Source organism: Euprymna scolopes, chromosome 3 (assembly GCF_053919585.1).
Source record: "Euprymna scolopes isolate OS-2025 chromosome 3, ASM5391958v1, whole genome shotgun sequence".
In the NCBI taxonomy this organism is placed as follows: domain Eukaryota; kingdom Metazoa; phylum Mollusca; class Cephalopoda; order Sepiida; family Sepiolidae; genus Euprymna; species Euprymna scolopes.
This window is the reverse complement of record NC_136484.1, coordinates 46,789,901-46,816,759: the sequence shown is the minus strand read 5'-3', so window position 1 is coordinate 46,816,759 and position 26,859 is coordinate 46,789,901. Positions and strand designations below refer to the sequence as shown.

Below are 26,859 nucleotides of genomic sequence, written 5' to 3'. Positions count from 1 at the left end.
TGATTTTTAAAATATGACATTTTCGTTCCGTGACAGGTACGTACGTACATCATAAAAATTTTCTGTATTTTTTTTTTTTTTTTTTTTTTTTTATTTAGGTCCAACTATGGAATTGCACAAATTTCTCAAATTTTGATACACTAATAAGTAAAGCCAGTCTCACAGACAAATTTACCAAGGGTTAAGTTAAATTTCTTTTTTTTTTACTATTGAGATTGTTCTTACCCTAATAATGAAATCATTGTGCAAAGTGTTCAGGTGCACTACAACCCATCAAAAGTGCACATGTGTATGGAAGTGGAACATCGGGTGTAATTTGAGTGAATGCAGCCAATAACTGATGCAGACAGTTTTTCTCCATAGTTCAGCAATTCTGTGATAAAAATGCTTCCAAAAGTCATGACACTGTTTTCTGACTTATGCAAACATATATTTACTCTGTTGCATGCCCACGTATGTTAGACACAATGGTGCTCAGGGTTACTATTGGCATGATCTTTAATAATCTTACAAAGTCAGTTGCTAGACATCTGAACTTAATGAATTTAAGGAAACAAGGTATTCAGAGATGAATGATGGAAGCTATTCACTAGATTACACATCTCAATTATTTTAAACAGTCAATTTCTTGAGATGGGGATTCTGGACTGATGATGCGAATTCTAAGTATCATGAGATACAAAGGACAGGGCAGAATCTGTCCTTTGTATCTCATGATGCCAACAATAATCTATTTGGAATGTCATAGAAAAGCAAAAATAGTAATTTGAATAAATTTCTCCTTCGCCTGTTTTGATATTTTTGATTTAGCAACATTAAACGTGGCCTTGACTTACACACCAACTGCAAACGGCAGGCAAACTTAGACCAGCGGCAGACAAACAGCACATAGTAGCTACTTTTTTATGCTTGAGTTTGAAACCCGTGCTCTGCATTTTTTTAGTGTTTGAATATAAATGAACAAGAGCCACACTTGAATGCACGTTGATCATAGAAAGTTGCCTCGTTAAGTTTGTCAGAATAAACTTACTTTAAAAACAAGTTCATCTGTCACAGTAAATGTTCTGTCCAACTTTCCAGTGAGGGAATTAATTTCTTTCTGTAAAGTTTTTGTATCTGTGAGGACCTGTGAAACAATAAAATAATGAAATCAGGTATTAAAAAAAAAAATTATAGAAAAATGGGTGCTAATGCACTTACTGATCCGTGCTGTTTTTTAAATCGTATTTCCAAGTTTAATTAAAGTTTTATGATATGTTTTTTATTCAATTGTAAGGTTAAAGTATAGAATAGGTACAAAACACCTTCCCTTCCCCATGTTAAGAATGGCTTTTTAAATAATAACGTTATTATTTCAGCACGGATCAATAAGTGCACTAGTACCGAAAAATGAAACTGAATCATTTTTTTGCATTCTTAAAAAAAAACAAATTAAAAACAAAAAAAAAAACAATGCTGCTGTTGTATATGTTGAGTGTTTGAGATATGAAAACTAATTTTACATTACACTTTAAACTTGGGACTAATCATTTCTACTTGTTTAAACTTTCTAAGAGACAATTCTTCACTACAGAATTTCAACCTTAACATTTTATGTAAGAATATTTACGTAGGTTATGTAAAATAGGGTTGGAAAATAGAATTTACAGGATTGAGGAATAAACAGTAACATAAACAATAACAAACAATAGCATAACATAACAAAAACATAAACAATAAAATAACAAACAATAACATAGCAATAACATAATATAAACAATAACAAACAATAATATAAACAATAACAATAACAAACAGTAAAATAACAAACAATAACATAATCAGTAAAATAACAAACAATAACATAAACAGTAACATAATATAAACATAAACAGTAGCATAATATAAACAACATAAACAGTAACAATATAAACAATAACAAAACAAATAATAACATAATATAAACAATAACATAACATAAACAGAAATTACTTTCACAATAGTTGAGCCATTATGAATGCAACAATGACCACGATGAGAATAACTGAAATATGGGAAGTAAAAAATTCTCATCTGTGAAACATGTTGGCACAAGACTGCTTTCCTGGTGGCTGCAACATATTCCTCTTCGAGTCTATTATTGATAAATATTTGTTATAAACTGTCCTCAGAAGTCATTGACCTTTATCCTCAAGTGGCTCTTATCCTTGATAAGTAATGAATCATCAGTAAAAAAATTTTTTTTATTAAATATAAGGGCCGTTCCAAAAGTAATGCCTCCTTTTTTATTCCATCCGAATGGATGAGAGGGAATTGCAAATTGCTTTCTTCTGATGACTGAACTTGATGCATTTGTGACCTGAACGTTACATCTCTCTGTTGAAGATACTGATGATATGAGACTCTCAGAAAGCAATCACTGTCACTAACGTGCGTCAGAAACAGATATGCGTCATTGAATTCCTTTATGCAGAAACATTAAACCAATCAACATTCACCGGTGCCTGTTGAACATTCATTAAACTGATGCAGTTGATGTCAGCACAGTTAAATGGATCCGCCAATTTCAGAGTGGCGACAGAGATATAAGTGACAATGCATGCTCGGGATGCTCGTGCACTACCACCACCCCATCGCTGGCAAAAATGCATTGAGAATGGTGATGACTATGTAAAAAAAATATATATTCTGGAGCACACAAGATCGCTCGTTTTAATGATACCACTCTTGTCTTTATAGCTCTTCAAATTCAGATTTGCTACATTAATAATAAAGCAAAAACAAAATAAGAAAACAAGATGATAAATTGAGATAAAAATGATATACAAACTTACATTCTCAATCTCATTATTTTGTTTCTTTATATTCGATACAATTTCTAAGATCCGACGAGTGTAAGCGGATCGGTTGACATCTTTGGTCATATTCTCAAACATGGTAACCTGAAAACAAGAAAAGAACATACAAAAAAAAAACTAGCAGGTTGACCCAGCATTGCCTGGGTATTAAATGTAGTGAACATAACTAATAAAACATGAGAAACATATGAACCCCTTCATTCTGTCCATTTATCAGGTTTAATAACGCAGTTATTTTTGTTTCTGAATTTTGGAGATGAGGTTTTATTATTCATATTTGAATTCTTTGGACTACTGTTTTCATCTTGAGTGTTATTTTTACAATGTTTCGGTCGATCCACAGGAACTTATGATATAGTGAATACAGTGCTTGGTGAAATTCAGTTATAAGTGACACTCTTCTGGAGGTTGAAGGTCCAATTATCAGTGCAGATGATACTCAAAATACAATTGCAAATTACTTAAGACTTCTACCCTGTCATTTATGAGGGAACGAGAGCATGTTACCCCTATGGATTAAATAAAAGGTTATGTTCAGATTTTCAAGTTGGACAGGATATACCCGAAGAAGGTTGGAGGTTACATCAACCGAAATATTGTAAGAGTAACACTCAAGAGGATAGCAGTAGTTTGAAGAATCCAAATAATATGGATTCAATTATCGTTCTTCTAATAATCCGTTTACAAAAACAAAACATTTTAGGAAATTGATTCCCCAAATGAAATGACCTCAAAGGTCAATATGTTATTAAACAAAAGGATATCATTTTTTCTGATACACTAACTGTACCTAGCGAGCGTTGGGTGAGAATCTTTACTTGGCTATTTTGTTACACTTTTTTTATTTTAAGTAGGATTTTTGAAAGCTTAATATTGTAATATTGTGACCCTTTGGCTGTGATCATAGCTCAATATGTGTTAACTGCGGCAGGCAGTGCCAAGGGTCAAAACATTATTATTATTAATTGATTCAAGTAATGTGGGGTCACTGGATCGAATATTATCATTAGGAAAAAAAACAATTAGATTGGAAAAGTGTGAGTGACAGCTGCAATAAAAAAATCCTACAATGGAAGGTTACTTGGAAAATAAAGTTTTAGAGGAATTTTAGTTTACGGAAATTAAATAACTAGATCTAGGCTTACATTAGCATTAGGGTTTTGGACATGTGATGATGATGATATGATGATACGTAGATTTGAGTAGATTTTAATCAGTCATTAGTTGGACACAGGAAAACAGAAAACCTAATAGTGAGTTGATCTCTCCTGATGATGCAAAGAACAAAGTTTTCCAAGACAGTCAAGATGTGAAGATATAATCTCTAAAGATGCCAGATGGAATCGAGAGATTAAATGATTTATATATAAATCAGGTATGTGTTGTGTTGGTCTACAACCGTTCAAACAAACCATTTGGTCTACAACCGTTCAAACAAACCATTTGGTCTACAACCGTTCAAACAAACTATTTTGTTTACAACTGTTCAAACAAACCATTTGGTCTACAACTGTTGAAACAAACCATTTGGTCTACAACCGTTCAAACAAACCATTTGGTCTACAACCGTTCAAACAAACCATTTGGTCTACAACCGTTCAAACAAACTATTTTGTTTACAACTGTTCAAACAAACCATTTGGTTTACAACCGTTCAAACAAACCATTTGGTCTACAACCGTTCAAACAAACTATTTTGTTTACAACTGTTCAAACAAACCATTTGGTCTACAACTGTTGAAATAAACTATTTGGTCTACAACTGTTTTGATACATTCATGTCAATCATTTCATGTTAGAACTGTTGTATAAATGAAAAGCAAAATGAAAACATAGATATGATTAAATATGTAATCAATTAAACTAGTTGGAAATAAAATTTATTTTTAAGAACATGACTGCTACTTACCATAAATAACTGGCAAAAGTATGTACTTTATATTAAAAATAATCTATTAAACATATGACCTCCTAGGCTGGCTCTACTTTATATATAAGACTATGATGATAATAAAAAAAACACTTTAATCATTTTATTATAAACACTCATGGGAACCTGCTGATTTCAAAATCAGAATTTCACTAATAGAGATCAACCATTAACAACTGATGGATGGACAGACGTGTAGATATGTTTCTTTTATATATAGAAAAAGAGCATCACTTTATGTTATCAAATTTAGTTTTTATGTTAAGAACACATTTCTGAAAAATGTAATTCTCAATGTTAGATTTTTAAACCATTAAGAATAAGGCAATAAAATTTTAATTGGCAGTAACAGGTGGCTTGGCATCACCTACTTATAAAATTCAACTCTGAAACTCTATTTAAGCTCTATTAATTTATTGCATTTTGATAATTGCCCTACTTGGCACAGACCTACAAAGCCTTTCTCTCAGGCAGTACACACTCCACCACCCCTAATTTTACAAAGGACGAAGGGCAAGTTCATTGCGTACAGTTTGAAGCAATCTTGCTTGCCAGAGAATACTGAAAGAACTGCAGATATTTTTGTAATTGGTGTTCAGTGGTGTTAAAGGCTAGTCAGTTTTCATAACAGCCAAGATTCACCTCTGTAATCTATCCAATATACCAAGAGCTGCTGCGATGGCTCCAAGGCGTTTTCTGTCGAGATTAAATATAATTTGGCTCAGTTCTAAGAGGTGCATCCTCGAGAAGAGATTGGTGTATTGTTGATTGCCTGAGATGTTTCTATTCTTGTAGAGTTGTAGTGCTCTCTCAGTAGTATTGGCTCCCCCATCACACACACTCTTTTTTGCTTCATGACACATCTTCCTTCAATCGAAAAAAAATAAATCTAATCATTTTGACATTCTAAAGCATCTAACCCTTTTTTACAAGGATGAGATATGGTTCAAGCTTGATTTTAGGAGGTGCACTCCCAAGCATTATCTCTTCCTTGAGGAGGAGTGGGAAGAAGGTTATTGAGAGTTGCCTGAACTGACTAAACTTGGAAATTCTTGAATATTTTTACATCCTTCCACAGTGTTCTTTTAAGGGAGCTACTCTCCCCCTTACACACACACAAAACTGACTTCATCTCTAACCTTGTTGCAATAGAAAGTGGGTAAACAGTGGTAATCGCAAAAAAAAAAAAAAAAAAAAAAATGATTTGGCGAAATAAGAAACGCTATTAATTTGTGATTATTTTACACATCATTTTTAAAATATGAATAAAAAATGAAGAATTCTTCTAACCAGTTGTTTATGAAGTTCTTCTTTTGCGCGCGTCTCTGCTGCAATTTCTTTCATTTTCTCTCTGAATGTCTTCATCTCCTCCAACTTCTTCTCTGCTTCAACCTAAAGAAAAATAACAATAAAAAGACAACCACAGTAGAAAAATCGCTTCTTAACAGAATTCATTCTGAGTAAACAATGAATAACGAACTGAAAGTGTCATGAAATGGAGGTTTATTATAACACTAGCAGGGATACCTGGTGTTGTCCGGGTGTATGAATAACAAAATAGAAGAGTTTAAGAATGTGTGTGTGCAATATCTTTTTTTAAAAACTTTTACCTCGCTCGTTATTAGTTCAATATAAAAGACAGGCAGAAAGAAAAGTGACTTAGTTTCAGTCTTATTCTTTAAACAAGTAAGAATGATAGTGTAACAGACATGCATATGGCAGCAGCAACAGCAGCAGTTGAATGCAAACCACAAAGCCATGTGTGAGGTGATGTCACAACGAGGAAAGAAAAAGATTATAAAAAAAAGAAAAATGTGACCAAGAAGGACAGAGAAGAGGACGTGTTACACAGATAGACGGAATACAAGAAAACTTTTGAACAAGAGACAAGGTGTTAGTTTGGAAAGTACCTGTGAATAAATGTCTGCTGTTTCAACTGAAAAAGGGAGTTAAATTCTTTCCTTGTCTTTACGACTACCTGCATACAATGTGTGGGGCCCGAGTGTTGACATGTAACTACTACGTTACAATAGGTTTCTGAATTTTTGAGATGAGAATTGATGTTCGTATTATTTGAATTCTTCAGACTACTGTTCTCATCTTGAGTGTCATTTTTCACAATGTAATATCCAACCTTCTTCAGATGTACAAGTGCTAATTACTCAGTACCAAATCATGGCTGATGGAACGAGAGCATGCCACCCCTGTTGATTAAGTAAACGGTTCCATTCGAAATTCTGCATAGATTTCAGAGTTTGACAGAAAGATTCCCAAGTATGACAAGATATACCTGAAAGAGGCTGGAGGTTGCATCAATCAAAACGTTGTGAAAATAACAATTAAGAGGACAGTAGTCTGAAGAATCTAAATAATACAAAGAATGAAAAATGTAATTTTTTTTACCTCATGCATTTTTGTCCCTTGTGACCACAAACATATGAACATCACACTATTTTTTTTTTTACCATATCAAGATCATGCTGAATCTGAGGATGCAAGGTTTTTAATTATATCTTGTGTAGTTTTTAACTTTTAGCTCAATGAACACTCGCATGAAATTACAATTTTCCTTTGAGTAATAGATAAGAAATATTTCCATTTTTACCTCTCTCAGAGTGTTCAATTCCTTAAGTTCTCTGTATTCTTTGATGAGTGGAGCCCTGTGATCTTCCCACTGCGTTGCTAAACTCACAAGTCGTTGTGCACTGTTATCAACAACTGACTGAAAATTAAAGACAAAAACAAGGCACAATTAAAATCACAAGCTGAAAAATGATTTTGAGAAATGGTTATTTAAATGCTAATTATATATTTGTAACACTGTTGCATGTGCTGGGCAATACCAACTCACCTTGCTTATGGGCTAAGGATTAGGTGGGGTGTTTGACCCAAGGTTTAAGATCGACCAAATTGTGGAGAAAAGAATGAATATGCTTTTATTGCTGATATAGTAGAAAAAAAAAAAGTAATTTCCCAGCAAAGTAAAGTCGACATTGGCGTCAAGATATCAGCAGTAGACCATGTGTTTTATAGGTGATAAGAATTAACTTGAAAGATAGAAAGATCTCCAGCAAAGTTGATGATAAAATTTCTTTGGAGTGGAGGAGGGGAGAGAAAAAAAATAAGGGGATTTAAGAGAAAGAAAAGAGATTCAGAAGAATAATGAAAAGAGATTCAGAAGAAGAATGAAAAGAGATTCAGAAGAAGAATGAAAAGAGACTCAGAAGAATAATGAAAAGAGATTCAGAAGAATAATGAAAAGAGAAGAGAAAGACAATAAAAGGCAAAGGGTAATCTCCAAATGATAGAGGAGGAAATGCTAATCTTAAAGACATAGTAGTTGGAATTAGAGTTCCATAAAAAACATTAGGGTTTGGTAAATGAAGATAGAACTTGCCTGCTGGCCATCGCTGAGTACACATTTCAGCTTTGGGCTCTCGCCCAGGGCTAGATAACCTCCCCAAAAGAGCTAAGTTGAAAAGCTCTTCCTCGTCTGACTGAGAAGCTGTTTGAACAAATCTAACTGAAAACATCCTACATCTTGAAACTGCTAAGAACCCGAAGAATTAACTTTCTTTTGCACAAAATGTACCCTGAAATATCTTATGAATAATTATTCTTGTTTATAAGAAAATGATCTCCGAATTATTATTGAATTGCTTTGATTTGAAAACCCAGTTATTTACAGCGCTGACACCACAACCAACCTAAGACTGTACTAAGAGAAATGATATACCAGCCATTCACCAAAGCACCTACGAGAAGAACTTAAGCCACAGCAACTGACAACAAACAACCAGCCAGCATACTAAAGGTATTGCCACACAAACTTAGGGGCATACATGTTTTGCGCACTCTGAGTATTAGAGCAGTAGCTTCAGTGACAAGCAAGTGTCTGCTTACATTTTGAAGGATCCATTACTAGACAAAGATAAAGGTGTAGCCACGAGGACTAAGGATTAGTGACTGTGTTTAGGGACTGGAGACGGCCTTGTTACACCAATTAGTCCCATGAAGCAGGATTGAGTACTGGGGTACATATTGTGTATTATATTCTCTTTAAGTTTTACAACACTAAATAATTCCTTCCCTTGTAATAAGCTATTCTTATTCAAGTAGTGACAGACTCTACTAGGTCACATGGTAACAACAGCAGTAAATGAAAGTGAATCTGTCTTTAAATTTCCTTTTCGTAAGAATTTTTTCTTAAATGAACGTAAAGTGAATCCACCAGACTTGACAGGAATTGAACTTGAATTCTCAAGTTTCCCCAATCCATATTTGTAACATCACAGTTCTTACTAAAAAAAAGTGATATATGAAATAACATAAGAAAATAGATATAAAATAAACAAATATTATATATATAATGACATATCTTCGGTGAGGATCTCTTTTATTTCTGTCAAAGTTGGAAATATTTTCAAATTTTCACCAGTTATTGACAAATAGCTCCACTGCCTTATGGATGCTTTTGGAAAGGCAACGGCTAAGGAAGTAAATTCCCACAAAAAAATCCAGTTCGGAATTCCAATAGACGGATGGTGAAGCATTGTAACATTTTTCTGCCAACTTTTGCAGCTGTGCTCGCTTAAACCGTATTGGCTTGCCTTTCTGTTGGACTTTGTATGCAACGCCGTAAAGGAGTACCCTAGTAACTGGGGTAACCTAGGTCTCCTTACCACTTGCCAGGCCTGCGTCTGGAGAGCCAATTCCAGTTTCGAACTGTATAACAACAGCAGATGCTACATTGCACGAGATTAAATGTAGAATGGCATTGCCTTATTAATCAGAAGGTTGTCATCCAAAAAAAAATTATATATAAATAAAAACAGTAGATGTATGTATGTGTGTGTGTGTGTGTAACTGTAAATATTTAATCAATAAACTCTTAAACTCTGTTCACACAGCACTAAAATTAACAGGAAATAGTAATCATACACCAAGGATGGTTTATAACGAGTAAAATATTTGTTTGCATGGATGAATAACGCGTACAGAAATATATCGGCAAGTTGAAATGCATAATGTCCTGAAATGGACTTGCCGACATATTTCTATTACTTTTGCGCATGCCCAAATTAAATTTAATTCATTTGAGTCGTTAAGTTAGTATATAATAACATTGTGATATCTGAGTTTTGAAGAAAACTTCTATAACCATGTATATATTATTAACACATTAGCAATGGTATTTGGATACATATATTTCATTTGGATCAAAGAGAGTGTAAAATTATTGTGGTTTCTGCATTTGTATACATATGCAGCATAATCATGTTGACACACCGGTTTTCGTTGGATTACAAAAATCTTTCTTTTTTATACACAGGAATCACCACTTATCAAGGCCCGGAGGCCACTCGAGGATAAGGACTAATGAGTATACATTAGTCAATGTGATTATAGTGTAGTAAACTAAGTAGTGGGAATTTTGTAAATTAGATTACTTAGGGGGACAGTTCATCAAGAACTTGTTTACGTTGAACTTGAAGACAATCAGATTGTAGTCAGCTGGAAAGCGGGCAATCGGAAGAGAGTTCCACACACGTGCAGTTCTAAGAAAGAAGCTTTTTTGTGGAATCTACATTTAGGCTTAGGCACAGTTTAAGAGTGTGGAAAATTATTGATAGTGGTTTCAGCCAGACAAGTGTTTTTCGTGAAAGTTTGGCGAGGGGGGACCATATAGATTGAAGCTCAGAAAATTAAACAACGTTGAGCCTAGTTAGTACCAGATGGATGACCATTTTGAAATATCAGGTGCTATATGTAGGAAAACAGACACTGTCCTGCAAAAACATGTTGCCATCTCCCCTAACCAGAACATACATGTGACTGGGGAATGTGTGTGAATTTGATATTCCCTAGACACTTCCTTCTTTGGGAGAAGCTGGTTCAACCCGCCTAGGGTTAATACCATGGCTCTATTTACATTTGACATTCATAAAAAAATGAAATACAATGCTTTACTCGATTCATAAAATAAAAAAATTAATGAATTAGAATAGAAATGTTAATTCGGAGGTTCAGCAATTCTCTTGAGTTCTTGAGGATTTCAGAGAAATGCTGGGTGTGTCTCAAAGGAGGCTAAAGATTACAAATATAACAAAATTCATTTCAATTAATATCACTTTATTTTAGACTTCTTCCTCCCCAATCAATGCTGAGTACATCCATGGGCCCTACACCAAAAATTGAATATTATCAAATGTAACAAATATGAATAAAAAAGGTAATACGATTCAATATGTTGTAAGATTTTCATCTACATTTTCCACTTCAGCTAAAACCGAGAAAGTAAAATAAAAAATTAATTACTTCAGAGGATATATGCAAGTTGATTCGACAATGACAATGTCAGGCTTGCACTAGCAAAATTAAAAATGCTAAAAGAATATATATATATATATATATTCTTTATGTGTGTGTGTGTGATTTAAATCTTTTAATAATCGACTGTGAACTCTCTGAGAGGAGTCATACAGATGTTTAGCAAATAGGTGCAAAAAAAAATTTGAACATTTACAAAAGGTTTGCTAAGAGAATATATCAATTTCATGTGTAGCCATCCTTACAGGGGTTATCCATTGTCTTTCAAGACTGAACAGGAGCCACAATTGCAGCTATAAGAAAAGATACAGAAAAATCACTGCTATTACATTACTATGATCATCTTTACAACTAGATCAGACTATGCACTCTGCCTGTAGAGTGTTCGAAGTCAAGGTTAATAGACAACCATTTTAGGAACACCTTTACCATCAGGGTGATTGCTAGGAAAATGCAATTCATCTAAATGTACTTGGCATTAAATTGCTGCAAAAAGTAAAGTATATACCAGAGCAAATGGTGGAGTAATTTGTGGTTCTTTTTAATTGAGGAAAAGATCAACATCTCTATGATTAGTACTACTACAGAGAGACCTAACTATCCATTAATCCAACTAATTATGTGTCAACGAGAGACTCAGCTGTTTTCTGGCAATGCGAAGATTACAGACCATTTGGTGGGATTGACAAACTTCCGATACATTGTGACATTGGTAGACAAAAAAAAAATATATTTTTAAATAAAAAAGCAAACACCCTAAATAGAATTTTGCTGTTAACTCACCTGAAGTTTGACAATGTTGTTATCAGCATCAGGTAATAAATCCAATGTTCTTTTCTTAACAAGGTATTTCTCTTCTTTCTCAAGATTTTCGCGTTTCTTCACTTCAGTTTCTTCATTCATTTTCTGAATTGACGCGGCAAATTTTTTCATGTCCGTGTCAATGATATCAATCTGCGTTAAGTTTTCATTTATTTCATCTTGTAACATTTGAATTTCGCTCTCCCGTTTAGTTTGTTGGTCCTGAAATAAGCAAAGTTGTTGCTTTAGTTTAAACAACATACAAACAAAATGAAAACGTTTTTGTTAAATATTGTGCAAGTACATCCACTAGTATATAAAACAGTTAATTAAGATAAACTGGAAATGAAGGTTCAGTCGGGGTCAACATGCTCAGAGAGAGGTTAAGATTACTAGACTGTGGGAATTAATAGAAACAGATATGGCATCATATGGCTCAAAGAGAGAGAAGTAGTTAGTTCCTGAAAAGTGATTTTGAACAAAGATCAAGTCAAATAGACCTCCTCTATCTTCAATCAGTTTTGTTAACTTTTGGAAAGTATATAAAAAAAAAACAAAAAAAACATTGATTTTTGAATGACAAGCCCTCAGTCTGGTAGGATTATAGAAGGGCATACAATAACAATCAGCTGACAAGGTGTGAATAATAATTATAAAGTTTCACAAGTTTTTGCAACAATGATGGCAATGACTTAGCTTTCTGCATATGGTGTGTGGGTTTGAAATGCAATATTTTAACCAAATGTATTCTATAAAGTTGGAATATTTGATACTCACTTCATTTTTTGTTGTAATGTTTTAAGTACAATATTATTTTTCTCTGCACATGTTTATCATTGTATTGAAGACTGCAACACACGTCAAAAAGAACATTTGTTGACAATCACATTTTATTTATTTACAATTCTAATACAGTTGAAGCACAAAAAGGAGCTGGTGCAATTGCAACAGTTAGGAGTTGATGAAGTTTATGGAATTTCTACTGTAACATTGTATGTTACATACTTACATGGACCTACGCGTTGCATGCAGAGATAATTGCAAAAGAAACAACAAAAAAAAAGGAAAGAAATCTGACTCAGTTTTTTTCAGTTGAAATAAAAGGTATTTATTCATGGTACTTTCCAGCAATGCATTGCATCTTGTTTTAAAAGTGCCTTAGTTCGTCATGTAGTTGATAAAACTGTGTCAGACACATGCTTTAAAAGTTTCTCTCACCACCACATGTTCACATCTCATGCTGGCATGCCTTGTCTGTCCTCTCACCAAGCAGTGCATTTTTCTTCCTCTTTTTTTTCTTTTTTTCTTCCTCTTTTTTTTTTCTCCTCCGCTCTAACATCACATTACACACTGGCTTAGTCATTTGTATACGTATCATGCAGCTGCTGCTGCTGTTAACACACATCAGTGGCTCTGTTACCCTGCTATTACTACCCAGCAGAAAGTTACTGCTATCAATGAAGAGAAGAGTCTATTAGGCAGGTGTACACAGTATGATAATACGAGGTGCCTTCAATAAGTTTCTGGACTTTTTTTACAGGCATTTAAAATAGTTGTAGACTTAAAAATTCAGTATGTTATCGCTATACATCATATGAGATGACTGACCAATTTTTATGATTTTGTGTTCAAATGAACAGTTACAGCAGGAATTGGAATACACCCTGCTAAAGCCTGATGTCACAGCTGATGAATTTAAAAAATGCAATGTGGACGTGAGGATGCTTTAGAAGAATGATATGCAATAAAAGTCTGTATTAAACTTGGAAAAAAATGCCACAGAAACATATGGAATGCTTCAGACTGCTTTTTGGACAATCTTGCATGAATTGTACATCAGTTTTTGAATGGCATAAGAAATTCAAGGAAGGCACAGAGTCTGTGAGAGAATGATGAGATGTGGGAGGATTAAGGAAGTCAGAAGAACAGAGTTGATTGGCCAAATAAAGAATTTCATGGATAAGGACCGTTGTGTGTCTATGGAGACAATAAGTGCACAGTTTGATGTCAGTGTGGGAACTGTACACACAATTATTTGCAAGGAACTGAACATGCGAAAGATTTGTGCAAAGTGTATCACTCCATTATTGTCACAGACTATTTGACTAAAATGGGCATCAAGACAGTTTCTCATCCTCCCTATAGTCCAAACCTTGCTCCCTGTGACTTTTGGTTATTCCCTAGACGTGAGGAAAAGCCTTAGAGGCTGTCGTTATGAAACAATTGAATAGATGAAAGAGGCTGTGACAAGAGTCATTGACAGGCTCACACAAGAGGACTTCCATGTGGCCTTCCAGAAGTTTTTTAGAATGGTGCAAGTGCATTGCAGCCAGAGGAGATTACTTGGAAGGGAACTAAAGTTTCATGTGTGTACTTTTAATAAAAGTGCCCATACAAAAAAAGTCTGGAAACTTATTGAAGGCACCTCGTCTTTGAAAGTGAGACCTGACCAAAGAGCAGTGAGGATATATATTGTGTGGTCACATTGAAAGAATGAATGAGAGCACCTGGGTTAGTAGATGTAGAACAGTTGAGGTCACAGGGTCAGTTGGCAGCAGAAGGAAAACATGTAAGGAAATAATAATAATGAACTTGAGAGAAAGAGGGTTAAAAATGGTTCTGGCCAGAGATAGGTTAGTTTAGAAATGAGTTTTCAAAAGCCGTCCAAAACATGCCAATCATGTAAAACAGATGTCAAATAGAATATGATGATGAGCCAAGGGTAAATTGCAGGTTCATGACTTTCCCAACAATGCATAAATTACCAAAAATAGATCCACATGGATTTTAAACTCTACATAGTTGAATCCATACGCCATGACTATATATGTTAAGCTAATTGCTCATCTTCAGTAAAAAAAAAAAAAAAAAAAAAAAAAATCATGGTGCTTATTTAGAATTAAACCTATTCTTAAAACAAAAATATAGAAAATTCTAAATACTTTATGACATACGTACTCCTCACAGAATGAAGATGTCATATTCCAAAAATCACATAAATTGATCAAGTAGTTTGTTTTAACTAAGAAAATGATATTTTATGACGAAGCTAGACATTAGGTTTTGATCCACCATGTTTTATAAGAGAGAGATAACTCAATTAGAACTACAGAGATCAAAATCAGCCTTATAATAGATACAATTTTCTATCAAAATCGCTAAAAAAAAAAAAAAAAAAAATCAAATTTTCTATACAAAACAAACTGATCATGCGAAGTCCCCTTCCTTAACAAGTGAAAAATTTACTTTCACTATGAATAATGTTTGTGCAAAATTTTTTTTTAAATTCAAGTCTTTGTCTTTATTGAGAAAAGTGTGAACAAATAGACGAATGATTTGGGGGTAATTTTACCCAAAAAATATCCCCTAGGGAGGGGGGGGACAACTAGAGTCATCCAATTCTTCCTTTGTTGGAGGACTAAAAATCACTTTATCAATTCACGTGATTTTTGGAATATAACATTTTCATTCTGTAATGGGTACATACATACGCCAAAAAGATTTTTCCTCCAATTTAGTTTTTTCAAATAGGTTTAATTCTAACTAAGCACTAAAATCACCAACACAGATTGCAATGAATCAAGTTTTTTTTTTGTTTTTTTTAAATAGTCACAAATCAAATAGGGACCAACTGTGACATGAATGATTTTGTTATGATACCACTAACTGTCACAATTCATAGTGGAACTGACTATAACACGAGTCGCTTCAAATCATTTTGTAATGACATCACCAGCCGTCATTAGGAATCTAAAAACAAAAGAACACATTTTAAAAGGAAATCCGTTTGTTATCCATCCAAAACTTTTCATCTCTCTCCCTCTCTCACATCTCTCTCGTATAACTTATGATCCATCTCAAAACAGAACAGACAAACTTTTTCTTTATGAATATAAACTGTTATATGTTGGTTACATATATTTTCTCTTGGTAAAATTTGAATGACATAAGACTATTTCACTTAGTTATATATTTATTTTTTCTTTAATTGAATTGAATTTTATTTAGTTTTATATGAATAAAAGTTTGTTAATTTTTCATCAGTATTTGTCCTCGCTATTTCCTATATGATTTCGTTGTCCAGTATATTTTATTCTCTTCAAGACGGATTTCCCTTCCCAATACCAATGCATTACCAAGAAACCTAGGAAATTTCTTTTTTTTTTCTATCTCAATACATCACCCATTTCATTACATCACCCATCTCTACTGTCCCCTGTAGGGTTGCAATATGGCGTAACAATTTATATTGGACTTAATCTTTTAAAAAAGGAAATGTAAAAGTGCCAGCAAAAATTATCAGCCCTGGTTGTTTCTCTGACACTCATAATGATGCATGCATGCTAACGACAGTCTTTTATTTTTTTGACACATAATTTCTTACCTCTTCTGTATCTCCTGCCATGGATGCAGCTGCCTCAGATATTTGAGCAATTTTCTCTTCTTCCTAAATTAAGTATTAAAAAAAAAAAAAAAAGATCTTGAAATTGAGAAAATATTTTATTCAAAGGTTGTAAATTATCAAAACATTGTTGCTAATATTTGTGATATTTTTTTAACAAAAGGCACAATACAAGAAATGTGTAATGGTTTTGTTTGATCATGTAAACAGTTATCGTAATTGAGACAAATTGTAAGACCCATCAGCAGCAATAGATGATTTGGGATACACAAGGAAAAACAAATTTTTAAGTAAAGAAAAGTGAAAATAAAAATCAGAAATTGGGTCAAGAAGAGGCCATAGGAGCTGGTTCATGATTGGATAAGTCATAAGACAGTGGCCTTTTTAAACTCCAATCTCTACTATTTTTTTTTTTTTTTTTTTTTTTTTTTTTTTTTACACAGTGATCACCACTTATCAAGGCCCGGAAGCCACTCAGGGATAAGGGTTATTGCAAGTACATTACGTTAGTGTGGAGATTTGATGAAGTGTTTACTTAAGGGGGCGGTTCATTAGGAATTTGTTAACATTGGACTTGAAGACATCCAAGTTGTAGTCCGGTGGGAAGCAGGCAGGCAAAACAGAGTTCCACAGGCGTGCAGTTCTAAGAAAGAAGCTTTGTTCATGGAATCCGCGTTTTGATTTAGGCACAGCTATAGAGTGGAGGAAATTTTTCACAGTGGATTCAGCTAGACGGGTGTTTTTCGTGAAAGATTGGCGAGGGGGGACCAGAGATTGGAGTTCAGACGAGCACCTGCCATGGAAATAACGATAAAACAAGGATAGGCTCGCAACGTCTCTTCTGTGGGAGAGAGGTTGCAGGGTAGAGATAGCTGATAGGGATTATCAAATTAAAGTTATTTTTAGAAGTGATCAAAAAATAAAAGCAAATAAGATTTTGGGGGGTTTGTAAAAGAAGCAGACATGTTTCAGAAGTCTTCTTACTCCTTCTACCCCTATGGAATGGAAGACTAATACTGTGTAATACTGTAAAGTAAAATAAAGCAACCTGAAAAAAATTGTTAAACCACAGTGATAATGAGTGTTGTTTTCCTTACTATGACAACTATTACAACTTCTGCTACAAAGAAAGAGACTGACATCTCTACAGTCACTGCTACTACGTATTATATTCTACTGCTGCTCAACACATTTGTTTGCATGGTGGAGATTCATCTGTAATGTTACAATAACAAAATAAATAGAAATATTATAAATGAAACAGACTTACTTTTGTAAACTGTAATTTCTCGGTATGCGTGAATCGAGATCCTTTGACTTTTGGAACATCTGCAGTCGAAATAGAATTGAGAATTTGTTTTAGATCTTGTGATCCTTGAGTCTCTGCTTGTATATTACTATGTTCGATTCCTTGACGAATTTGATCCAACACGCGCTTTCGGATCTTTTCTTGCTTTTTATGACGATATTCCTGCAAGTGACAAAAATACAATACATATAAAAGAACAAGAAAAATTTTTTTTTAAATATATTTTTAGTGGATCAAAATTTTTTCTTTTCTTTACAAGTAAATAGATTAAATAATCATAGTTACATAAAAAGATTTTTAGGTATTTTTTTTACAATAGATAAAATACTGGTAGAAACTGGCCTTATAAATGTTACCATGACATTTATTGGGTATGTTGCTACCAGTATTTTGTTTAATTTTTTATTTTTGAGTGATTATTGAGACTTGAATAATGTGATTGTCACATGTCCACTATTTTTTTTCTTGTTCTAACACAATCCTTGATACTACTTGTTTTTTATTTAACTGAACAAATGCTTTAAAATAAGTTAAAACACTAAAAACTTATCCATCTAGGTAGAAGTGATACTTATCTTGCCTTTGATAACATCTTGGTAATATTTGTTGTATACTTGCCTTTTTGACCACTTTTTCATTCTGTTGTCTATTGTGGAAAAATGCTCAGATTTGTTTTAATTAAAAATGTTTCTGAATAATGAAAATAATATTGAAATTAAAATATATTCTTGAAGTAGAAGAATTTGAAAAACTTAGAATAAAAACAAAAAACCTATTTTCAAACGATATCAAAAAGTTTTGCCAATTTTTTTTCATTTATATTTTTGTTTGATATTCCATCGCAAACATGACAGTGCCACTTGGATGTAGGGGACTACTATTTGGGACAAAATTTGCAGGGACACTGTATAGGGAGTTGAGCAGCAAGATGTTTGTTCACATTCATGTTAATACAGTCAGGAAAGCAGGAACCTGGGAGGGATTTCCAAACTTTAGCAGTTTGAGTGAAGAAACTATTAGATTAAAAAGCTTTCCAGCATCTAGGGATCTCTAATGTGTAGGGGCAGGATTTTGTCTTGTGTCACATTTGTTGGGGGTAATTATGTCGGGTGGGTACAAGTGCTTGGAATTTGTCAGAGCACTTTCCATTAGTACCAAATACGATTTTATAATTAAAATAGGATATTACATCTATAATATAAATCTCACCTGTCTGTTTGAATGTATGTATGTATGTATGTTTGTATATCTGCCTAAAATTTTTGACAGAGGCAACGGTTGGTTGGTTGTTTTTGTTTTACGGCATATCAACCCTTTTCGGGTTATTTAATGCCGAATCCAAAGATTTTGAAGAAAAATTTTTTTAATAGAGTATATTTGTTGTTTTCACGTCGGTTTCTATTTAACCCATAGTTGGGACCCTAACAGGTACTACCACTCCGGGTCAGAGTGGACCTGGGAGCAATGGTAATTAAAGAGTGGCTCCACACTCCCCAAAGCCCACAAGCTGAGACCTCACCACTGGATATAGTTTAAGGTCATATCCAGGACCCCCATTGAGGGATTTTACCCTCTGCAGGGGGGCAGTCGGCGTATTCTAATGCCCCACCGACAGGGCCAACAGAGGCAACAGATTTCACAAGATTGGTATCATTTTGAAGCTCGACCCTTCGGACGACAAATATTGAAAAACTGGCTAAAAACATTAATTCTTTCACCCGGGAGGGGTAGCAAAAAAAAAATTGCTCCTTCATGACAATTTAGCCAAACATGCATGCGCAAAAAACGTTCTTTCTTGAATTAGTTTAAATATAAAAAAAAAAGAAGCAACCTAATTTTGCTCACGTGGTCATAGACCAGTCGTTATAGTAGCAGTGTCGTTATCTTAAGATTGCACGTTTGAGCCGAGATATCAGATATTTTTTTTTCGATTTTTAAAGTTTTAATATTGAAACAGGGTTATTTATGCCATTTTTTTGTTGTTTTTTTTTTTCATAATGTTCGCTGTTTTTTTTTTGTTTTTTTGATTTTTTTTTTTAAAAGAAGTTTAAAATCGTTCGCTTATTCTTTATTTTGCATCACGTTCGCTGTTTTTTGGGGTTTTTTTTTTTCAATTTAAAAAAAAAAAAAAAAGTTATATTCAAACAGGGTTATTACATTCGCTTATTCTTTATTTTCCATTTTGTTTCGATTTACCTCTCCCTCCACGCCTGGGCAACGCCGGGTACCCCCGCTAGTTAAATATAAATGCAATAAATTAATTGGTTAAAATAAACATTTTTAATTAATTTAAATTTGTAATTATCTATAATATGTTACTTGATTTACCTCCTCTTCAGTAGATTAGACACAAGGTCAGGTATGGGGTTTGATGAAAGTGTTTCCCTGGAACAAACTAGATCCGAAGCTATTACACTCAAGTTTTCAGTGTCATTAACCACTTAGCTACAGTCACTCCACATTGTCTCTAATATGTTCATATTATAGTTCGATATCTCTGTGTACATAAATATTACTCTTTCATGTATATACACATTATCTATATATTTATATATCTATAAAAGTGAAAATGCATGTGTGTGTGTGAGGACAACTCTCAACCTATATACGCAACAAATTTTTGATCTACAGACTTGAAACTTGGTATATGGGGTATTCAGACATGTAGAAAACTTTTTAATTGGTTTTCATCCAGAAAAAAAAGGGCTGCTAAGGGGTACAAATTGAAAAATTGATACTTGGGGGGTCATCAGATTTTTATCTGTTTGTCAATTGTTTCATGACTGCACATGCGCGAATCGTTCATATGACAGCTTCCTTATGTTCTTATTTACTTGCCTCCCCACGTGGACAAAGTTAGACACAAGGTTGGTTTTTTAATGTGGGGAAAATCCAGCTCCCCAAAAAGGGGCACTCTGGATAACACTCTTAAATATTGTGACAAGCTGACCTAATGGTTATCGTACTTGATTCACTGTCTTTAGGTTTTGGTTTCAAGCTCAGCTTGAGTGTTTTTTTTGTTTTGTCTTCTTACAAGAAGTGAACTGTTTAGAAAAAACATAATACTCACATGCACATGTCTCAGTTTCTTTCTTTTTTTAAAGGAATTTAACATTACATTTAATACCGGACAATGCCAGGTACATCTGCTAGTAGCATTATAAAATAAAATAATATATTATGTATCTTTTCAGTATTTACTGCAACAGTGCTCAGTACCTAAGTTTAGTAATAGCATGAAAATGATTTCTTCCAGGAATGTTTCTTGTCAGTTACTTGCCATAAATATAGTTTCATACTACCTTATATAAATAGATATTTCTCTGCATGTAAAGGTAAGGAAAGTTGCAAGATATTAAGTAAATTCAACTCCAAAGGATGTAAAACACTCTTGGCAGAGACCTATCCAGAAAATCAACTTGTTTCTAAGACCTTCATAATGGAACCACAGCAACTCTAAACCTCTAACAGGATATTGAAACAATTAATATAGAAAGAAGTGCCAGACAATGCAGCAACAGCTCAGTAAACGTTTTTACATCCTGACAGTAAGATTTAGTGACGAATAAAATTGACTGGAAAGGTAGAAATATTAATATAAATGGATAATATCTAGCTTATCTAAAATTTGCCGACGATATCATTGTTATAAGAATTAGAAGCAATTCTTAATGATATTCACGATGCTAGGCATATAGTTGGCCTTAAAATGCATACTGGAAAAACTAAGAACATTTTTAATAAATATGCTAAATAAAAAAGGCCCCCATCATGGTGAAAGGTAAACATTTTGAAGAAGCTGACAATTACATCTACCTAAAGGAAAATGGTGAGAAGTGACTCTGATATCAAGCCTGAAATTAAACAAGGAATTGAGTTTGGATGGACAAGTATACAAGATTATGAAAAGTAGAAAGTCTTTCTGAACATTAAATAGAAAGTGTTAAACAAATATATCATGCTTTTTTCTTTTTTTTTTTGAGATGAGGATTGGTTATTCGGATTATTTGGATTCATCAGACTACTGTTCTCATCTTGAATGTGAGTTTCACAACCTTTCAGTCCTTGCGCAAGGACCTGTGGCACAGTGGTTGGAGTACTTGGAAAAAATCAACTGTAAAGGTGATATTCTCCTGAAGGTTGAATGTTCAATTCTCAGTGTGGCTGATCGAAAAATACAATTGCGAATTACTTAGGAGCTCTATCTCGTCATGGCTGACGGAACAAGAGCATGCTATTCCTGTGAAGTAAAAGGGTTTCCATTCGAAATTCTGTCCAACTTCCAGAGTTCAACAGAAACATTCCCATGTTCTACAAGATACACTTGAAGAAGGTTGGAGGTTATATCGACTGAAACGTTGTGAAAATCACACTCAAGATGTGAGAACAATGGTCCGGTTAATCCAAATAACACGTACAACATGTTTGTGAGTATATATGGTAGCAAAAGATGTACACTTAATAATGCAGCGACAGAAAAGCTAAGAATGGCACAATCCCAAATGGAAAGTATTTTGCTTAGAATCGATCTATGTGAAAGAAAAAGAAACACCTGGACCAGACAGCAAACTTGAGTATATTACATCATCACCACCATACGAACAGTAAAACATAAATGTACAGGTCACCTTTCGAGATATACAGACAACAAATGGAGCCCAAGGGAATGGAAAAGACTTAGAGGAAGGAAAAAAAAAACAGGTGGAGAGATGATTTCAACAGCCAACTGGGTCCTATTCGACAATGCTCAGCCAGGGACAAAACAAGATGGAAGGAAAGCAAGAAGGGGTTCCACCTTCAGAAGCCCTAATGATGAAATATATTTATATAAATATAAAAAATAAAATCTTGCTACATGTATCTGTTTACCAAGCGACATCAGCAGCTAACATGAAGTATCAGTATTATTTCAAATGAAGACGACAACTGTTATAGATAAGCTGAAAAATCAACGGAAAGATATAACCTTGTTTTTGCGACACAAGCACAATAGTTAATAATAACATTTTTATTATTTTTTTCTATTTAATTACCAGAATTCATTTTAAAAGAAGTGCGTAAGATTTCATATAAAATAGTGAACATCTGCCAGTCACACTTATATACCACCAAATACGGTACTTGGGTGTCAATAAGTTGAAGTCGGTTACCTGCTCTGAAACACGGGATGTAAGTGCAGCTTTACTAAGTTCATTTTCCCATTCTTGTTGGGCAGTCAGATCAGCAGCATGAGCTTCGAGTAGAGAAGCAGGCACGTCTTGGGGTCGTTTCGTTTGTTGACTCACCACAGGCAGTAAACTTTGATAATAATTACGCAGTTCTGCAACAGATAGAAACAGATTTAAAATATATACACTTGTCGGATTCTACAAGGTGACCAAAATTAAATGCCATCCATGCAATTGTTAATAAAATTTTAAATCTTTTCAGCAATCCAACCATATTTAATCTCTGTTTGAATTGTCCATCAAGTTTCATTTATGAATATCCAACAGTCTTTTATTTATCACTGTTCAATGATATGCTCATGTGCATTCTTGCATTGCAAGTATACCTGGATATGACATCTTTTAGCTGTGATGGCTCACATTAGCTCAAGAATAGTTTGGGTATAGACATTATTTGAGATAATACAGCAAATAAAAATCTGGGAAATTATAATCCAATGAATGTGAAGCACATTTAGAATCAGATTTAGTATAAATGAGATAATAAGCAATGTGTGTAATAAAACAAAAACTATTAGACATTTATAACAAATTTGGCGTGCAACAGAGTGCAGATGTGCGTATGGTGTGACAACACGTGTGACTCCCAATGACCGCCAACCTCCAATGTCATGTGTTGCAGATTTTTTGTTCAACTATTCTTCTTATGGCTGGATCATCATTTTCTTGCTGGTGACTGTCGATAGGAACACGTGTGGGTCCACAAAGTAAAAGAATAGAGTAAAGCAAACAGGAAAAACACAAACGCCAATGTTTCACATATATTTGACGGTAGGACTTGTGAGTGTGTGTGTGTGTGTGTCTTCTTCCCATTCTATCGATGTTACGTTCGTCTGTCAGTCGCAATTCATCTATCTGTTCCGCAGTCAGCTCTAAAACCTATCCAACCATCATCGCTACCAGCTCCCATCCATCGCAACCGGCAGCTTGATGTCAATTTAGTCGGTATCTGTGCCCCCACCCCACCCCAGCTACCGAAAGCTGCCCTTCCATGTTTTATCTGTTCTGTAGGTTTCTATTGTCATTGTCAAATCTAAAAGGCTCAATCTAAAAATGCCTACAGATTCATTGTTTGCTGCTTCCCATCTCTTTGTTTATTGTAAAACACTTTCTATTCCTTTGTCTATTGCCAACACCCTCTCTCAGCACTTAGTGACTTAGGTCCACTTTATAGTATCACAATGGCGGCTGTATGAAAAATGCTGAACTGTGTGCAAAATCATGTCACAGAAAGGAAAAAGAAAAAAGACTGTAAAAAGAACATGTGCACAGACCAATGATCACGTTAGAGATGTGGCTGATGTCACAGCCATAACGAGAAGTCACGCGTGGCAGGAGAATGAGAAATAAGGGTCTTTTCTTAAATCCTGAAACAACGTGTTCAAGTTCTATTCCTTTTCTTATGTTCCTCGCGACATGTTAACATATTAATGAAAACGTTACAGGCAGACAAGACAGACAGACTGAAGTTTATTTGTACCAAATATGGTTGGGTTGCAAAAATAATTGTGAATTTTATTAATGATTCCATGAGTGGAAAATTGTCGATCACCCTGTATATATGTAAAGCAAAGGTCTATGCATCAGTTGTAAATGGTTGATTTGCAAGCAACATTAAAAGCGCATTTGGAATCAGCAGGTTCTTGTAACTGTTTTAACCTGGTAATATATAATAACGGATTAGTTTATTTTTGTTTAATGGCATTTTATAATGATTTAATTCCTAAAACCATTATTCTAAGCAAGTTTTGCATTTTTTTTTTTTTTACCAAACTGCAAGAAGAGCAGTAAGTGTAATATTTTAACTCATAAATGGACATAATGAAAGGTTTTATACATTTTGTAAGTTTTATTATATATTTTAAACATGTTTGATATTGACGCTGCGTAAATCTGCTCACAAATAAGGAATATTCTTATGATGTGTTGATTTCATCTATGCATTTAGTGATGAAAATGTGATTTCAAACTTAAGCATGGCAGGACAGACCCTTTTATCAAGATGCATGGACAGATTTTAAATATGCGATTTCAGACTTAAGCATGGTAGATCAATTTTTATGCTTCACATTCTTTAAAATGAAATGTTTTATTTTTATTAAAAAAAAAAAAAAAAAAAAAAAAAATGGATAAATGTAAATACCGTGGCAAAGTTTGGATGTAGAAAACAAAATTATTTTAATTTATGTATATGATTTTTATGCTTATTTTTGCATAAGATCAAAGTGTAGGATATTTGTGATGGGTGTATAAAAATAGTGTTAAAAACAGGAACTTGTACTTAAGGATAGAAAACGTAAAACAAAAAAATAAAAAAGGAATTTTCCGTTAGATGATAAGTTAGAGGTCAAGCTAACATGTACTAGTAGTTGTGTTACCAGAGAAAAATCCTTGGGTGTTTGACAACAAGGCAAAAGACATCTGTTTTTAATGTATTTCCATCCCTACAGGGGTTAATCCTGGAAAAATGCAGGAAGGAAGGTGAGTTCTTACTGCGAATATCTTATAAGGATGAACTCGACATTGGAGCTCAGTCGAGCACCTTTCATGGAAATAACGATAGAGAAAGACTAGCAATGTCTCTCATGTGAGAAAGAAGCTGTAAATAACATAGATCCTCCTCCACTATATTGTGAAGTCAATTTTCTACTCTCTCAAGGCTAAAAAGAGTGCTCTGAGTGGCACCTCACCAGATGTGACAAAAGTACTCCATCTTAGAACATATGTGACTGATTTTTTTTTTTTACAAGAATCAGGTACTTTCTGGAACACTCTGTTCTGTTATTGTTCAGAGGAAAAGAAATCCTTCCCAATTGGGCTAATTTTTATTTTTTGTCCCATTCAGAGTGTTTCAATTTGGGGAGTTGAGTAAAGCTACCTTGTGCCGAATTTTATCCTCATGGGGAATTGAGTAAATTGGGATTGTTAAATGATTAATGTAGCCATTTGGCTTTTAACATTTGAAAGAAATCGTCAAATGAATTCAAACAGATTTAGTCAACTGAAATGACATAAATTTTTTTCAAATACAAACTCACCTTTAGGAATTTTCTTGGATAAATTAGTTGTTCCAATCGGCCATTGCAAAGGATAAGCATGAAAACCAACTGCATCTGAGACACCCTACAAACAACATCATAGAAGAAATAAAGTCACACTCCAGAAAAAAGTCACACTCCAGAAAAATCTCACACTCCAGAAAAATCTCACACTCCAGAAAAATCTCACACTCCAGAAAAATCTCACACTCCAGAAAAATCTCACACTCCAGAAAAATCTCACACTCCAGAAAAATCTCACACTCCAGAAAAATCTCACACTCCAGAAAAATCTCACACTATAGAAAAATCTCACATTGTTTTGGCTCTCTTATACAAAGCTTTTCTTTAAAAAAATTATCAAAATTAATATTTCTCTTTGGGTGAAACTCTAGTCATTTATCTTTGTTATTACGATAGAAAAATGCAAGCATGAGAAGTAATATGGTTAAGCTTAAACATGGAAAAGTAAAGAACTAGTTGTTAAAACTGGAAAAGAAAAGGACAAGATATTCTAGTAAAAAATATAGTAAACTTATAACTTGAAATATTGCAGTATTAAGAATTGATTATATAATGTCATAAATCGAATTTTAAAAAATCTTAATGCTGCAATATTTCAAGTTATAAGTTTACTATATTTTTTACTAGAATATCTTGTCCTTTTCTTTTCCAGTTTTAACAACTAGTCCTATACTTTTCCATGTTTAAGCTTAACCGTACTACTTATCATGCTCGCATTTTTCTATTGTAATCCATGATTTTTGCAGGCTTCCAATAAATTCACTTGCTCAATTTTATTCTTATTTTTTTTTTTGCCCCCATAAATATAACATACACATGTAATAACAATGTACGGCACTCGTGTGCTTTCAATAAAATCCCCCCCCCCAATTATTTCTCTTTTATTCTTTCATTCTCTCTGTTACTTCTCTTTTCGAATTAGTAGCAACAGTACTCACTGAAGCAACGTAGTTGCTCTAG

General features: G+C 33.8%; 1 protein-coding gene across 1 annotated transcript in view; it reads right to left on the bottom strand.

Annotated features, from left to right (window-relative positions):
- Positions 1 to 26,859, bottom strand: part of LOC145254720 (coiled-coil domain-containing protein 22 homolog) — a 66,041-nt gene that overhangs the window by 10,656 nt on the left and 28,526 nt on the right. The window contains exons 6-14 of the mRNA XM_080113445.1: positions 25,876 to 25,960; positions 22,760 to 22,929; positions 17,571 to 17,771; positions 16,283 to 16,345; positions 11,881 to 12,120; positions 7,373 to 7,489; positions 6,058 to 6,159; positions 2,814 to 2,921; positions 1,031 to 1,126 (exon numbers count right to left, since the gene is read on the bottom strand). Of these exons, the coding sequence (XP_079969571.1) occupies positions 1,031 to 1,126; positions 2,814 to 2,921; positions 6,058 to 6,159; positions 7,373 to 7,489; positions 11,881 to 12,120; positions 16,283 to 16,345; positions 17,571 to 17,771; positions 22,760 to 22,929; positions 25,876 to 25,960 (1,182 nt within the window). The remainder of the gene's footprint in view (positions 1 to 1,030; positions 1,127 to 2,813; positions 2,922 to 6,057; positions 6,160 to 7,372; positions 7,490 to 11,880; positions 12,121 to 16,282; positions 16,346 to 17,570; positions 17,772 to 22,759; positions 22,930 to 25,875; positions 25,961 to 26,859) is intronic.